The 15,187-nt window shown below is 39.2% G+C and overlaps 1 protein-coding gene across 1 annotated transcript; it reads right to left on the bottom strand.

Moving 5' to 3' along the window:
• Positions 1 to 401: 401 nt before the first annotated feature.
• Positions 402 to 13,752, bottom strand: ARRDC4 (arrestin domain containing 4). Its single transcript, XM_003940529.4, has 8 exons — positions 13,285 to 13,752; positions 8,532 to 8,598; positions 8,176 to 8,323; positions 6,112 to 6,214; positions 4,843 to 5,099; positions 4,178 to 4,340; positions 3,463 to 3,617; positions 402 to 3,110 (listed from the first exon to the last, which is right to left on the bottom strand). The coding sequence occupies exons 1-8, from the start codon at positions 13,589 to 13,591 to the stop codon at positions 3,054 to 3,056; spliced, it is 1,257 nt and encodes a 418-aa protein (XP_003940578.1). The 5' UTR covers positions 13,592 to 13,752; the 3' UTR covers positions 402 to 3,053.
• Between the last annotated feature and the right edge of the window lie 1,435 nt (positions 13,753 to 15,187).

Here is a 15,187-nt window from a genome sequence, read left to right as displayed (position 1 = left end):
TGAAAAAATTTATATTCAAGTGCTACTTCCTTTTGCAGCGCTGAAAATTTACATATAACACTGCTAAATTGATCCTGTGGAGATTTTGGACAATCAAACACTCAAGAGGCTTTAAAGAATAACTCTTACCATTTGGGAATACACAGTGACATGCTTTTTTAACCAATATAGCTTTAGTTTCCTTACTCATCCCAACTACTTTTCATCATGGAAGGCTCAATTCAGACTCCCTTGGGAAACTGGGCCTACTATAAAGAAACTCAGGTTCTAGGGCTGTTCCTCCATCATGGTAACATGCCTAGAGAAAAGGATTTTAACTGCAGCAACATTTGCCTTTTTTGGTATTGAGTTCCCTCAGGTCTGTAGTTAAAAAAAAAAAAACAAACTAGCAATGCATAGCATTGGTGTAATAATTTTATTAATAAAAGGAACCCATGGGGTTCAAACAAGTGTACAAAATACAATCTTTATTTTTTTTCCTGTGGGTTAAATTGTTTTAATAGTCAAAATAAAAAAGCTTTCATAGTTAACTTATCAAAAACATAACTCCTGCCTATTTTTCCTATTGTGCAAAACAAAAACATAAAAAGTTTTGCCCACAGAAGGATTTTGTGCACCAAAATATGCACATTTTCTATTTCAAAATTTCTGCATTAAAATGAAAATTCCAAGGCCACATTTTTGTTTTTTCAAACTAAACAAGAGCAAGAAGGGAATAAACAGGCAAATAACAGCAATTAAATTTGTTATCTTCAATCCCAGATATTTTCTGTTTCAATGTAGAATTTTTCATATTCATAAAATGGTATCTTCAACTTAATGCTTAAGGTCAGGTATGCCAGTATCAGTTCAATAAGGCAAGTCACACCATTTAGCTATTCTCATAAGTCCTACAAAGTTTAACTTCAGTTTACAGGAACATTTCACGATTTAACTAAAAAAGGTGACAGAACAATCCTACTGAAGGATTCCATTAAGTAGCTGCTTTTCTATATAGAGCCAAATAATTAAACTTTCTCTCTCTCCATACTGGGTTTGTTTCTTTCATTTTGTTTTAGTATCATGGAGTCGAACAATGCCTTGACAAGGCATAACTACAATTTAGAAGTCAATAAACAGTTGAAGATGATCTTTTCTAAAGTAAAAATAAAACTGTCTAGGTAACACTTAAATACACACATCTACTTAAAGACACACAAAGGACAAAGCAAAATTTAAAAACCAAATCAAGGAGTAACGTTTTGTTATAATTTCAGTAGCACAATTACTGGTCTAACAGTTTCGCACTATGATTTTAAACAGTGGCTTACAATGAAAGAACTATGCATGATGATGCTTCCACGATTAAGAGAAGACAGGTAGGCCCAGAGGGTGAAAAGCATACATTTACCTAATATGTGTAGAAAATTCCCTGATCCAATGGCCAAACTTAAATACAAAATTTAACCTTATCAAAACTTCTCTATTTTTGGTGAACATGTTGATTGAAAGAAAAATCAATCATTCTGTTGAATGAAGTACAGTATTCCACAGGGGAAGCACCAGGGTTTCGAGATCAAACCCTTAGGACATGAAGAAAACCGAAGTCCTCTGCTGGTCCAAAATCTTTATCACAGGAATCCCTGGCTCCCTTCCACATGTCGCGATGCTCTCAGCTCACAAAACCAACAGATGGAAGGAAAAGCAAGTGAACATGTGACCATGTAGGAAGGGAGTTGGGGACAGTAAAACACTGCTCAGACTTTTAGCAGCAACACAATCCTGTTGGTCTGAATATCCTGAGGTTAAATGATAATAAAATATTGCACCAACATAATAAAGAATATCACAGTTTAAACAGAATTACTAAAGAACTGGAATAACGTACAAATGCAGTGACTGCCATCAGTAAACCTAAGTCTCTGGATAGGATGAAAGTTGCATCTTTTTAAAAAATGGACTCCTACCTTCTTTTGGTTTGGTATTTGACATTCCCTTAGTTATACATATGTTTACTTCCATTTAATGCTAACTTTCTGAATTTTCCCCTTGGACCAGGTTCAGATTTAGTGATCGATGAGATAAGACTGCTGCTGTAAACAGCAGCAACTCCAAAAAACAGTACTCAGGCCAAAAGATTTAAAAACATTTCTGATAACCCCATTAGAGGTAGGTTAGAAAAAGGCCTTTTATTTTGGACTGTGTAGTTATGAAGGCATCCTGCAGATGCAACTTTTTCCTCTCCCTTCTTTCTCTGACATGCTCCTAGGTAAATTAAGACAGGAGAAAAATCAAACATATATCCTGTTAAAGTACTTAAAGGGCATAAAAACTACAGCCTTCCACAAAACGTGTCTTCACACCAAAATTCATCTTTCCCCTCTGAACTGACGAGCTTTTCAAGAAACCCTTCTTTGGTTTCATAATACTGTGCTCCCAATTTATAAACTGCATTTTAGTCTACCATTGAAAGAATAAAAATTGTAGTTCTTCATTAGGACCTCATATGACCATGATCTCAGGAAAAGGTATTTTCAATAACTTTAGGCCTGAACATGGTAGGAAATCATTAAGAAAGACCTGAAAACCTCAGGGTCTCACTTCGTATTTGAAGTGGGCCATTTTCCTATTCATGCACACCCTTGTTTTGTTACCCTCTCCAAAATCAAGTCTTTACTCCTTCAGTTCATATCGCCTTCATTCCACTCTTTAAAACACTATGGGAAATTCCCAGTGTTTCCACTGTTTACAGATTCCCTTCTCTCAGGTCAGCACAGGCACCCTTTCACTTACTGTATAACCATCAGGACTTGCATTACATTCTGAGACTGCACATCTTCATCCTGTTTTTTTAACAGGGAGATATATATATATATATATATATATATACATACTTGTGCAGCAATCCTGTCAGCCCACTAGAAATTTCTCACATTCTTTAATTTCTGTTGCCTTTAGTCTTGATGTTCATTTATGTTCTTAAGTTAATCTTTCCTCTCTCTTTCCCAAAAAGGCAGAAGGAAAAGAATCAACATTCTAATTTGATGATGAACACAGTGATTTCTGAAATATGTTCAGAGAATGAAGGAAACAGGCTGGGTCTCTTCTACATCGCTAGGATGTGGATCTACCTGCAAAAAAGAGATCAGTGTTGTAGCATTCTTTAAAATGATTCTAGTATCTAATTATATGATAGTTATATGCCATGTTGGTCAAAGCCTATTATTAGTAAGTCCCAGTAGGCAAAGTTCTCTATATTCCATGGCCAAATAATATAACTTAAAGGCAATCCACAATACTGTATATGATGCCATAGATCACAAGGAAAATAGTAAAAAAATTTGACAATTACCACTGTAAAAACACATTTATATGTATCCCCTACTAATTATGAGTCATCAAGACACTCTAATAAATGGATAACAAAAAATGATTATTTAAAGGTAATACAATAAAAGTCGAATTTTCTTTTGCTTTGCTTACCTCTGAATAAAGAGGTGGGGGTTGAAATCGGAATTCTTGTATACAGGCAAACATAGGACAGCACACTTCTCCCTCACAGTTAGGGGGTTGAGGGTAAGGAGGAATGTGTCTAGAGAATTCTTCCTCTGATACCACATCTGCATAATTTGGTGGTGCTAAAACAGAAATGAAGTTGAAGTTAAGAAATCCATGCAAAAATTAATCTCAATTTTTAGCTCTTATAAAAACAAGAAACAGCTAAATTTGAAGATAAAAATATCGCATTCTTTCCCTCTGATCAGCAAGGTTTTATGCATATTACAATAAAAAATAGCTTCTGCTTTTATTAAACCACTACTAATATTTGACTATATTAGAGTCTCTTGAGAGAGATGTCTCTTGAGTCTAGGTAACCAAATATCACTGAAAATGACTACAGAAAATATATAACACATCATAATTTTGACTATTTTTCAATGTTTTCCTATTACAAATAGAAATTAGGAAATGTACATCTTATTCCTGAATCTGCCATCAGCAGCTCTGCATCCTACAAAAAGTTAAACTTGCAAAGTCCCTCCCAGAAATAATGTTTTATGATTTTTTAGTAGTAGCAATAAAGATAGCTGCAGTAGCAGTATTAATTAACATATGAGCACTTGATAGCTTTATGTATCTTGTTCTTAGGTATTTTCTAGGTAAAACTTCATTATGAAAGAACGACAAAATATTTTACCTTCAGGCTGTTCTGGCAGGGTCAGTGTCAACCAGCTCATATCCATACTGAACTGGCTGGCAACGCTGGAGTTTCTGCTGCCAAAACCATTATATGGAATTGTACCAATCACTAATGGCAGTTCCAGCATCAATTTTTTAGCACCAGGAATATGAATGTACACCTAAATGCCAAAAATAAGAGAGAGAAGGGAACAAATATAAGTTACACCTCCAGTAGATAGCCCAATTTATTTATTTTATCATAAAAACAAATGCTTTTGTCACCTGCCACCACTCCCATCGTAATTTTCAATTACCTTGTTTAAACCAAATGAAGAGTACACAAAACATAGTGAGTGCTCTGAGACAGAGCACTGTGTCCTTAACATGCATCATTGTAGGTTCGCATGGCTTACATAATAATTATAGAAAATTAAGGATATGTTTTCAATATAGCAAACATCCCTTAATGCACCTCAATTCTCTTATGGTATTTTATTAACTCCCCTGTGGGGAACAGTTTTTTTTTTTTACTAAAAACAGGGACCAATCTTCATACAGTCCCCAACTGGTGTTAATGCTGAAATAAAATGAAATTTTTATAGGCAACTCTACATATGCACAGTAACACGATACCAGTTAGGATCCAACATACATGTATTTTTTTAAAAGAGCTTTGCTTACAGCTAAGGAATAGTCCACTCTGATAATGCAGCAATCCAGGATGGATGGAGTAACAGGTGGAATTTTTAGAGTCTTCCCATTCCACGTGTCCGTGCTCCCAGAAGCGATGTGGTTTCCCCGCACATTGGCGACCATGTGTCGGATGGTCTTTGTTTTTCCACTAGCCAAGTATGTCTGTGTTTGGAAAATAGCAGCCTTTGGAACAATCAGACGAGAGGAACAATTCTCTATTTCTGCATAAATTGGAATAGCTTCTCCTAAAAAAAACAAAAACAAAAACAAAACCAAAAAAAAACCAGGGAGAATTCAGAGATTCTTCAAAAAGTTCTCACCACAATGGATTAGGACCATACAGCCGAAATGTTCCAACATCACTTTAACAAATTCAGAAGCTTTGATGGAAAACATATTGTAAATTCAAGCCAGAGAAATAAAAATTCACTGCAGGTTGTGTAGATCTTATTTTCTAATTATTGCATTATTGACTTTTCTAATGTAGCAATATTACATTAGCAATTCTAAAGATATGTAAATGACCAGTGTCTATATAAATTCGAATAAGACATACAAATAAATGATTCAGGACTATGTTAAGTATAAAAGATCACTAACAAACTCATTAGTGCTTATCAAATTAAAATCTGCCCAACAGGAGAACAAAGCCTTTGCTTTTAAGGAATTAATAATGTTAACGTACAAAAAGAATCAAAGGATGGATTAGGCAAGTTTTATAACGTTATGGCTCCACACCATACCATTCCATACCGAATTCCTTTCTGACAAGTCAGAATCCTGGAGCAGGAGCCAAATCCACTGCTGGAAATGGGCCCTTCACTAACAGCAGTTCCAGTAACAATCTAACTGTTACATTTGTTAATATTCTACATTCTAGTCCCATGTATTTGCATATATCAAGCTAGCATGGAATCAGAATGTCTAATAGCATTTCATACTCCAATAGCTCTCTTCTGAGCAATGCAATCCTGGAGATTCTTCTGCAACATTAAAATCAGATGCTGGCATTTTCTCATTCCTCTAGTTACACTCTGTTACTAAAGTAACAGGATCAAAGTCAGAAAAAGACAGGAGTTTTACTGGAAACTATTCATCCATTTAAAAATATTTAAATATCAATTATTTATATCAAAAATGTATCACTATTCATGTTTTAAAATACTATATAATTCATAAAATTAGAAAAAACATTATTTAAAATCACTTGAAATTAGCTAAGAAAATGAATGAAATCTTTCATTTGGACTTTCTTACCATTACAGTATCCCTTTCTTTCAATTTTGGCACTCAGCGAGACTGGACCAGAAGTGAAAAACCAACAGCCAACCATTTTCTCTTGAGTTTTCAATACAGGGGTCTTGAAAATTTCAAACAATAAAACAACCTTAATTAAACTACTCTAGAGTACTCACAGAACTTAAAATTATATCTTTCTTCATAGAATGGTTATAAAGAAATACCAAAAAAATGAATGAAACTTTCTTATCCTCACATAACGTATTAGGCAAAATGTGTACAAAAACACAGGGTGTTAAGACTCTCTTTTTAGGAAAACTTGGTGACTTTTCAGATTCAAAAATTAGCATGACACCATCTTATGTTACCCTGAAGTCATTATATTTCCAGGAAGTAATATACCATATATTTTTTTAAAAAAGGTAAAAGCTGTATTAATACTTAGAAACATGACAGAACTTTTTTAAAGACTATATATATAAAAGTCAGGTGGAAGGATAAATGATAGAAAAATCAATAATCAGAACACTGTATTTATTTTGGCATTTAATAAATGGGATCAGCAAACAGCCTTTTCCTCCACATACTTCAAAATGCATTATCAAGCAGAAAATTCAGGTGTCCTTAATTTGGAATGGTTTTGGGGCTTTGTATAATAGTGCAATAACATGTATAGTGTTAACAGTTCTGAAAAGCTTATTAAACATACTATCTCACTATAGTATTCTACAGTGTCAAGAGAAATTACTACAACATTTACAATATTCAGTTTACAAGTTACACACACCAGTGCTTCCTGTAAGACCCAGTTGCTAGCAATATTTTTTTTCTTATATAAAGAACAGTAAAGGATCAACAGTGTCTGTTTTTGGCAAAAACAAATCCCTTTAAATCAATTCCCACAATGGTCATAGAAATGTTAAGAATATTTAACCTCCCAATTCTAAATAGTTTTTAAAAATACAAGCTACTTAGCATCACCGATTTTCAAAACTGGTTTTAAAGCAGCTGTAAAGTCACAGCTATAATCCAGGCCAGCTGGGTGCTAGCTATTTTATGATTCTGACCACAAGAGGCCATATAACCACATATCTGCTATCTTTTCATAATCTAAAGGTGAACATTAAAGTAAATTCTATTTCTTTTTCATGCGAAAATAAGACTTAAACAACAACTTTTAACTGCTAGCTTTTTCCTTGTCTTTAAAAACACAGGCTAGAAAAAGAAACCTCCAACACGAAAAATACATCTTTGTCACATCAGTATCATGATGGAAAGTTTAAATTATCTCAGTATTTTCTATCAAGTAAAAAAAAATCATTCATTCATATTTAAATGAAGAACCATTAGGTCCTAGTAGCTATCATGAAAGTACAAGGTATAATTTTATATTATTTTGATAATATGGGTTTAGATAAAAGAATCTAGCTCATTAGCTCCCATCTTGCCTATTCTGTTGTTACTTATAGCCTGATCTTTCTTATCAGTCTACAGTATTTCTGGTGATTATTAGAAGTTCAATGCTTTAATGTGGCCAAATCTGTCATAAGGAAATGATAAGTGAAAGGATCTCGGCAGCAGCTGCATGCACTTACTTAATGTTAGAAAATGACATGCAAAATGGAAGGATACATAGCATAATGGCCTGAGCTTCAATAACAGGCTGAGCATGATTAATACTCTTCCATAATTACTGTTCCTCAACCTGCTATTATTGAAGAGTTTAGAATACCCCAGTCCTGTAAATGTGGCCGCTCTGGTAAAAGTAACTACTCTCTGTGTGTGCATTATTGTTATTAAGCCTTATTAATGCATTTCAAGCCTGTGTAACTTTTTGGCAAAAGAAGCCCTGAACAGCAGGGACAACATAATCAATAGTATTAACACACACAATTTGTAATTTGTCCAACCTAGAATCATATATTTATAGTGAATGCCTTTGGGTTACAAGATTGTGTTTTCCAAGCCATCAGAAAGTGACAGGACGGACTATCAGTAAACTGGCTAAATATAGATCCCACTATTAAAAGAAGGAAGGGAGGGAGGGAAGGAGGAAGAGGAAGAGAAAAAGGAAGAACTTACTAATAATGCTGGTGTGTTGACATCGACATGACTTACAACCTGGAGGTCCCGCTTTACACTCTGATCAGGTACCTTGGGTCGTTCCAACACTGCCCGCACACAGTACTGAATGCTTCCATATTTCCCAGTAAATGAGGTGACCAGAGGTCTGAAACAAACCAAACACAGTAATTATGAGTTCCAAAAAAAGCATGGTTTAAAATGTTTTAAGTTGGGGAAAAAAAAAGAGTAAGTCTGTTTAGGGACTATATAGTATAAACATGCATACTTGAGAATCAGAAGATACTTGGTGCTGATACATTTGGATGGACATATTGCAGAGCAGGACAATCACAAAATAATAGAGTTTTACTTACTCAGATGGAAGTTGAAAGCGAAATGGAAATTCATGTTTTCCAGGCTGTAATAAAATGATGCCTTCACCTACAAGAGATTATATTTTATTTTAATGAAAAATGGTTAGAATCAGATCAATAGTTTTCACAATGTAAATGATTTTTTAAGGAAGTTTTTCTGGCTACAAAATGCAGCATAGCAGCATACTCCAAAAGTTCATTAAACAAATTTAGAGAATTAAATTTGAGTATTTGAGAGTGTGTGTGTGTGTGTGTGTGTGTGTGTGTGTGTGTGTGTGTGTGTTAGAGATGGGGTCTTGTTCTGTTGCCCAGGCCAGTGCTACCTGGGCTCAAGCAGTCTTCCTGCCTTAAACTCCCAAGGAGCTGGGACTACAGGCATGTGCCATGATTTTTGACTAATTTTTAGTAATTCTTAGCAGAGATGGAGTCTTGCTGTATTGCCCAAGCTGGTCTCTAACTCCTGGCCTCAAACGATTTTCCCACTGTGGACTCCCAAAACACTAAGCTTATAGGTGTGAGCTATTGCATCTGGCCAGTTTTTGCCAAGTACCACAACACACATACATATACACATATATTCCATTCTCAAATAGACCAATTATTGAAGTGTGAAGGCTCAGAATGCCAACATGCATATATATGTATATATATACGTGTGTGTGTTTCTGTAAAAATCACAACTGTTTACCTCCATTCTGTTATACTAATAGGAAATACCAGCATTAAATTGGACCAAAAACTAATTTAGCAAAAGACAGATTTATTTTGGGTATACCAGAAACATCACACTGTGTATTTTTCAGCAGAGATGGAAAAGGAAGTGAAAACTTTATGAATATTATTAATACTGGGTATAACACAAAACAGCCAAAGCAACAAGACAAGTTATTAAGTAAGTCATGTATGTATCCTTGAGCTCTCCAGAGTAAACAGAGTTTCTTGGTGGCTAACTTGGCATACAGAGAGGGCTTTACCAAGCATGACCAGTGACCTTTTTGCAGCTATGGGTTGCCAGCTCCATTTTATTTCATGCAAAAGCTTATCATCATTGGATTGTGAGAAGGCCAAAATGCAGGGTGTAGAGAGACTGTGTAAGGCCAGAGGCACCACTGAAACCTCTGATGAAGGCACCAAGACAATGTTTAATTCAGATCCAGAGTAGACTCCATAGCTTTCACAGTTGGTCAGGGGGCTCTCTTGAGAGACTTAAACACTCCTTTCATTTCATGCTAAGATTTAATATTAAATTCCCTTACTGTGGATAGGATAAATAAGATGAAGAAATGGGAGCACAGAGATAGAACTCTGAGATTTGCCTGGTCATCTGACATTAAAATGAAGATTTCTACTGTATCCATTGACCAAAAAAAAATTTTTAAAGAAAAGCAATCAGTAGTGAAATGGGAATGTTTTGTCCCTTAAATAAAAAATGGAGTTTTATTTTATGATCTTAAGTCAGCTGACATTTCAACCTTGTACTTTAAGAAAATAGGAACATATTATTGACCCATTAAGTCTTTTGAATCTATCCCTGATTTTTAATGTACTAACATTAAGGGTGATAAAAAACTAACACACCTGCCACTTAAGTTCATTCAAATATTCCACAGGTGGGTGACTGGCAGCAAAGTGAAAAACAAGTTACAGGGGCATGAGATCATGTTAAATGACAGTGGCAGGGCAAGCCCCAGTGGCTGAGGTGTGCTCAGGAAGGTTACAGCACAGCTACAGTACCAGGGCCCAGGGAGGCATCTGGACCTGACAGCTGTGGAGTGAAAGGCTCAAGGCAATCCCAGTGCTCCTCAAAGAGCTGGGCTAAAGTTCTGATTTGAATAGATTACAGAACATGACCAAACATTTACAAACGTTTAAAAATGCAGATTTCATTTGAGTTCAAAATTTATAGTGTTTAGATTTCAGGCACTGTGAATAATCTTCAAATAGACTGGAGGAGGAAAGATTACATGCTTGTACACAAGTAATGACCACAGAGTGCTAGAACCTAGGGCATCCACACAGGAACATGGGTGGCCCTGACATCTTCAGGACCTGAGGGCTGGAATGGAGACAGGTAGGAAGGGAAATGTAGAGAAGGGAAACAGCATGAGGAAGAGCATGGCAGGCATGTTTGGGAACAGGGTTGCCCAGGATATTAAAGAGAAAAGAGAGAGATGAAGTTCCCCTTTCGTTGAGAAACAAATTGACTGTAATCCCAGCACTTTGGGAGGCTGAGGTGGGCGGATCAGGAGGTCAGGAGTTCAAGACCAGTCTGGCCAACATAATGAAACACTGTCTCTACTAAAAATACAAAAAATTAGCCAGGTGTGGTAGTGTGCACCTGTAATCTCAGCTACTTGGGAGGCTGAGGCAGAAGAATCACATGAATCTGGGAGGCGGAGGTTGCACTGAGCCAAGATCAAGCCATTGACTCCAGCCTGGGTGGGCGACAGTGCCGAGATTGTCTCAAAGAGAAACAACAACAACAAAAAAAGGAAACAAATTGACATAGAAACTGTATCATTTAAAATGAGACTTTTAACCATCTCAAAGCATAAACAGGAAAAATAAATGGAAAAACTAAGAGAAGTTACAATATTTGGAATTCAATCTTTGTTTTTATTGTTTTTAATGTCAAAGGTTCACAAGCTGAACCATGTGCCCATTTCTGCTTCTGTCCCAACTGTTCATTACTTCTGTCTTGTATACTGAGCACTACGGAGTCACAGAAAATGTTTCCATTGCTAATGGTCTTACAGCCAAAGCTCATAATTACAGGTTTTGATAAGCCATGGGATGCAGAAGACCATTACAGAAGCAGGGACTGGGGCTCAGGAGGGGTGAGGGACTTACATAAGGTCACACTGCTGGTGGGTGACCAAGAACGGAAACCAACTCTCTGACTCTGTCTTGTCTTTCTACTACAATTTCTCAATTAAAATATGAAGAAAATCCATCAGTGATAGCAAGTAGTTGGATTATATTAAGGATGTCAAAGAATTATCTGGGGAGCATTTTGAAAACAGATCACAGTGCTACCTGATACGGATTTCTAAAAATCTCAGGTGATTGAAACACAGCCAGGTTTTGTAATTAAATGACCCCCAGAATCTAGACTGGGTCAAGTTGCTAACTTCTTCCAAGCTATAGATATTAGGGGTGATTTAGTTTTTTTCCTCAACTAAAAGAGACTATGATTTTAAGCAAAATATAATTGTTGCCAAGATGTGCTATGACACATTCTAAAACAAGTTGAAGATTTTCAGATTGTCTAGGTTTTTACATTCTGTTCCATCAGAAGGAAGAAACATGATGTGTGAATTAAAAAACTATTTGTTAGTTCAGATTTTACCAAAGCAGTTTTTTAATTGCTAATCCCAGGCTCAACAGCTTTTAATTTTACATCTATTTACTTGGTAGCTACAGGCCCCGAGATGGAGTCCAAAGTCCTGGACAAAAATCAATGTGTGTCTGTCTCTCCCAAGGGATATCACTCCATTCAGCCATCTTGAAAAATCGTGTTGTCTGCTTCCACTGGGGGAGGCATGCCTGGGCTGATCCTGAAAGGGATACCGAGGATTGTGCATGGAGTAAGAACTATCACTAACACACAGTTCCCATTGATCCAAAAATGCAGTTTGGATTCCAAATATGGTTTTCCTTACTACAATTTTGGGATCACTCAGATAATCACATACCTTGAGGACTTCACTGTGTCCACAGCAGGATAAGGCAAAACCACACATTCTGTTATATATTGTATAAGACGTAGCATGGGCTTAGATATAATGCGTTTACTCTTTAAGGACAGGAGGTACGTACCATTATTTTATTTGATAGATAAAAGCTCGTGGCAAAAAGATAAAAGTTTAAAATAGTTTCCATCCACGAAATAAGGGTAAGACTCATGGTTCTTAGTATTCTCTTGATTAAAGGGATCCAATTTTGGCATCTAATATTAATGAAAGCCTCATGTAGTGTGTCCCCACATAGGTACTTCTGGAAAAGTCGACACCTTGAACTGGACTCCACCAAAGTGAGCAGGAAGGGAAATCCAGACATGTCCAGATGCCCTTGTTTCTAAAGACCTTTTGAGTGGAGAGAAGTGGAGGAGAGAGGAAGAGGAAGGGAGGAGGAGGATGGGGAGGAAGATGATGTGGAGGAGACAGAGGAGCAGTATCAGGTAGAGGCACAACTCTTAAGTTGCCCTGCTCCCAAGAAGAGGGAAACCAAGCATGATGATCAGGTCTATAAACACTTCCTTTGGACTCCTACCCCTCAGGATTACTTCCCTCTTCCCACAACCAAATTTCTGCTAATTCATCATGAACCATTTATCGTGCCCAGGATAGGAAGGAGTGGAGGCCATAAGACACAGGCACCGCAGAAGGGAACCCCACAGCCGCCGGTTCCACCCTCCCTTCCTCAGGCCATCAGGAACAGGACCAAGCTCCACGGATCCTCCACTGTCCAATCACAGGTTCCCACGGCACCCAATGGCCCCCTCCCCTCGTGGTCCTAGAAAATCAGGGGTCACTGGTTCCAGTCAGGCCCGGCGGGCCAGGGGCAGGGCGCCAGGCAGAGCTGCGCACCCAGGGCGCTGTCTCCCCGTGCCCGCTAAGCTGGACCGGACCCCACCTCCGGAAGCCCGCCCTGATTTCACCTGCCAAGTGGGCATCCCGCCGGCGCGAGGCCTCCCGGCCCCTCCCCGGCCCCGCAGCCTGTGAGGGAACCCCCAGCGCTTGCCTGCGCTTACCGGCCGGGGGCTCCCGCAGGCTGAGGCTCACATTCAGGTACTCCACCTCCGAAGAGACAGCCAGGGCCGCGGCACTGGCCGAGGCGCGGGGACAAGTACTAGGGCCCCAGGCGGCGGTGGCGCGGCCCTGGGCCTCCAGGCGCAGAGCGCGCAGGGCCACCGGCTCGGTCGCCTCCAGCAGCACGTGTCCAGCCACCGTCTCGCCGCTCGAGTAGCAGCCCTTGCGCTCGTCCTCGAACACCAGACCCAGGCTCTTCACGCGGCCCTCGGCGCCCAAGGCCGCCGCACACCCCGCCTCGCCGCCCATCCCGCCCAAGCGAAGCGTCCCCGCCCCTGAGGTCGACAGAGGCTCGGAGCCGGGGTCGCGAGCACAGCGGCGCCGCTGTCACAGGCGCCCGCAGCAAGCTGAGGCCGCCGCTGCAGCCGTGCGGTACCCGGTGGAGCGCTGCCTCGCCAAGGGACCTGTCGCTTTAACAAACCCAGTTGGGGCTGGAAAGGGGCCGGGATAGCACACCCACGGCGGGCGGCCATAGGTCCCCTGCGAGCCCTGCTTCTTGCTGATTCGTTGTAGATGGCCACTGAGTCATTTCATTGGCGCTCCCACGCGTGGGTTGGCGCAGGATGGCCGTGCGTGATCAGGGAATGTTGGCCAATCGAGAGGCTCCGGGGTGCACGTGCACAGGCCGTTTACTGGCTGAGGCCAGGCGCAGTCCTGGGGCTCGGGCCAATAGTGAAGCGGTGCGCCCATGTGGACAGACAGTGGGAAACAGTATCTGTAAGGGAGGGGGCGGAACAGGGTGTCTCCGGCTCTCAGTGTGTCAGCGGTTCCCATAGTTACGAACGGGGGCGGGGTTTCTAGCAGCGTAAGGACTATGCAGGAGTCACTGGGTTCTCCCTAGGGGAAGTAGTTGTGGCTGTAACAAGCTTGTGTTTATGATTACATCTGCAATACTCGAGAGGAAGTATTGCTCTGGGAAATGGAACTTCGCAATGTTTCTTTTTGAGACTTTGTGGGACTGCCTCATCGAGACTTTAATGGACTGACTTGGAATCTTCTAACCTCCAGGTTTTCGAGCCCCACCTCTCCCAGGTTTCAGAATTCCCAGCCTATGTAAGAGCCACAGATAAGAAAAATGAGGGCTGTGTTTCTAAACCTGATACATCCCCTGAGGTGTTCTCTTACGCTCCGCATTATCGCTGTTTGGAATAGCTGGAACTGTGATTCTTCCTGCTCTAAATAAGGTCATGAATCATTGTTTTTGAACAGCATCTATCACTCAAGTTTCTGCCCCACCTGAAAGTATTTCGTGACCTCAGTATTGTATCCACAAAAATTCCCAACTGCCTTGATGACTTGTTCCCTACGTCCACGATTCCTCTGGCTTGTCCTGTTTCATTTTCAGTTTTAACCTTCCATTCTTTCTAGGTTCTGTTTTTTACCATCTAGCATAGCTGTCGTTTGCTGGCCATCACTTTAAGTTGTCCCCTTATCCATTCCATGTTTTTGAGCTGTTATCATGTATTGACTAATCTCACAATGAAATTTAACAATTTTCCTTAAGAAAAAAAAAAAAAAAACCTCAAAGTTTGCTTTACTACCCTCACTGAGTTTAGATTATTAATGTGGAACTTTTATAAAGTTTTATAAGTTCAGAATTTTCTTATTACCTCTCAGAGAAAGTGGAAAATCACAAATTAGGCTCTGCATAAAGTTCTGAAATAGTTGCTATTCTCTGACCATTTTGTGTAGTATATCCCTCAATATGCTCTTGCTCTGCCTCCTTTTTTTTTTTAATAACACACCCTGACCTTACGTGTTTATTTGTGTATTATCCATCCCACTCGCTTGAAACACAGAACTTGTTCTCATTCATTTTTTGACTTCCGGGTCCTAACACAGATC

This window comes from Saimiri boliviensis, chromosome 5, assembly GCF_048565385.1.
Source record: "Saimiri boliviensis isolate mSaiBol1 chromosome 5, mSaiBol1.pri, whole genome shotgun sequence".
Taxonomy (NCBI): domain Eukaryota; kingdom Metazoa; phylum Chordata; class Mammalia; order Primates; family Cebidae; genus Saimiri; species Saimiri boliviensis.
Note: the sequence above shows the minus strand (reverse complement) of the source record. Positions and strands in the feature narration are given on the sequence as shown.

Coding starts and splice junctions, on each gene's coding strand:
- ARRDC4 (XM_003940529.4), bottom strand. CDS start 13,591: ATGGGCGGCGAGGCGGGGTGTGCGGCGGCCTTGGGCGCCGAGGGCCGC. Junction 5,100..6,111: donor AAGAAAGGGATACTGTAATG/GTAAGAAAGTCC, acceptor TGTTTTTTTTAG/GAGAAGCTATTCCAATTTAT. Junction 3,618..4,177: donor CCTGCCAGAACAGCCTGAAG/GTAAAATATTTT, acceptor TTTCTGTTTTAG/CACCACCAAATTATGCAGAT.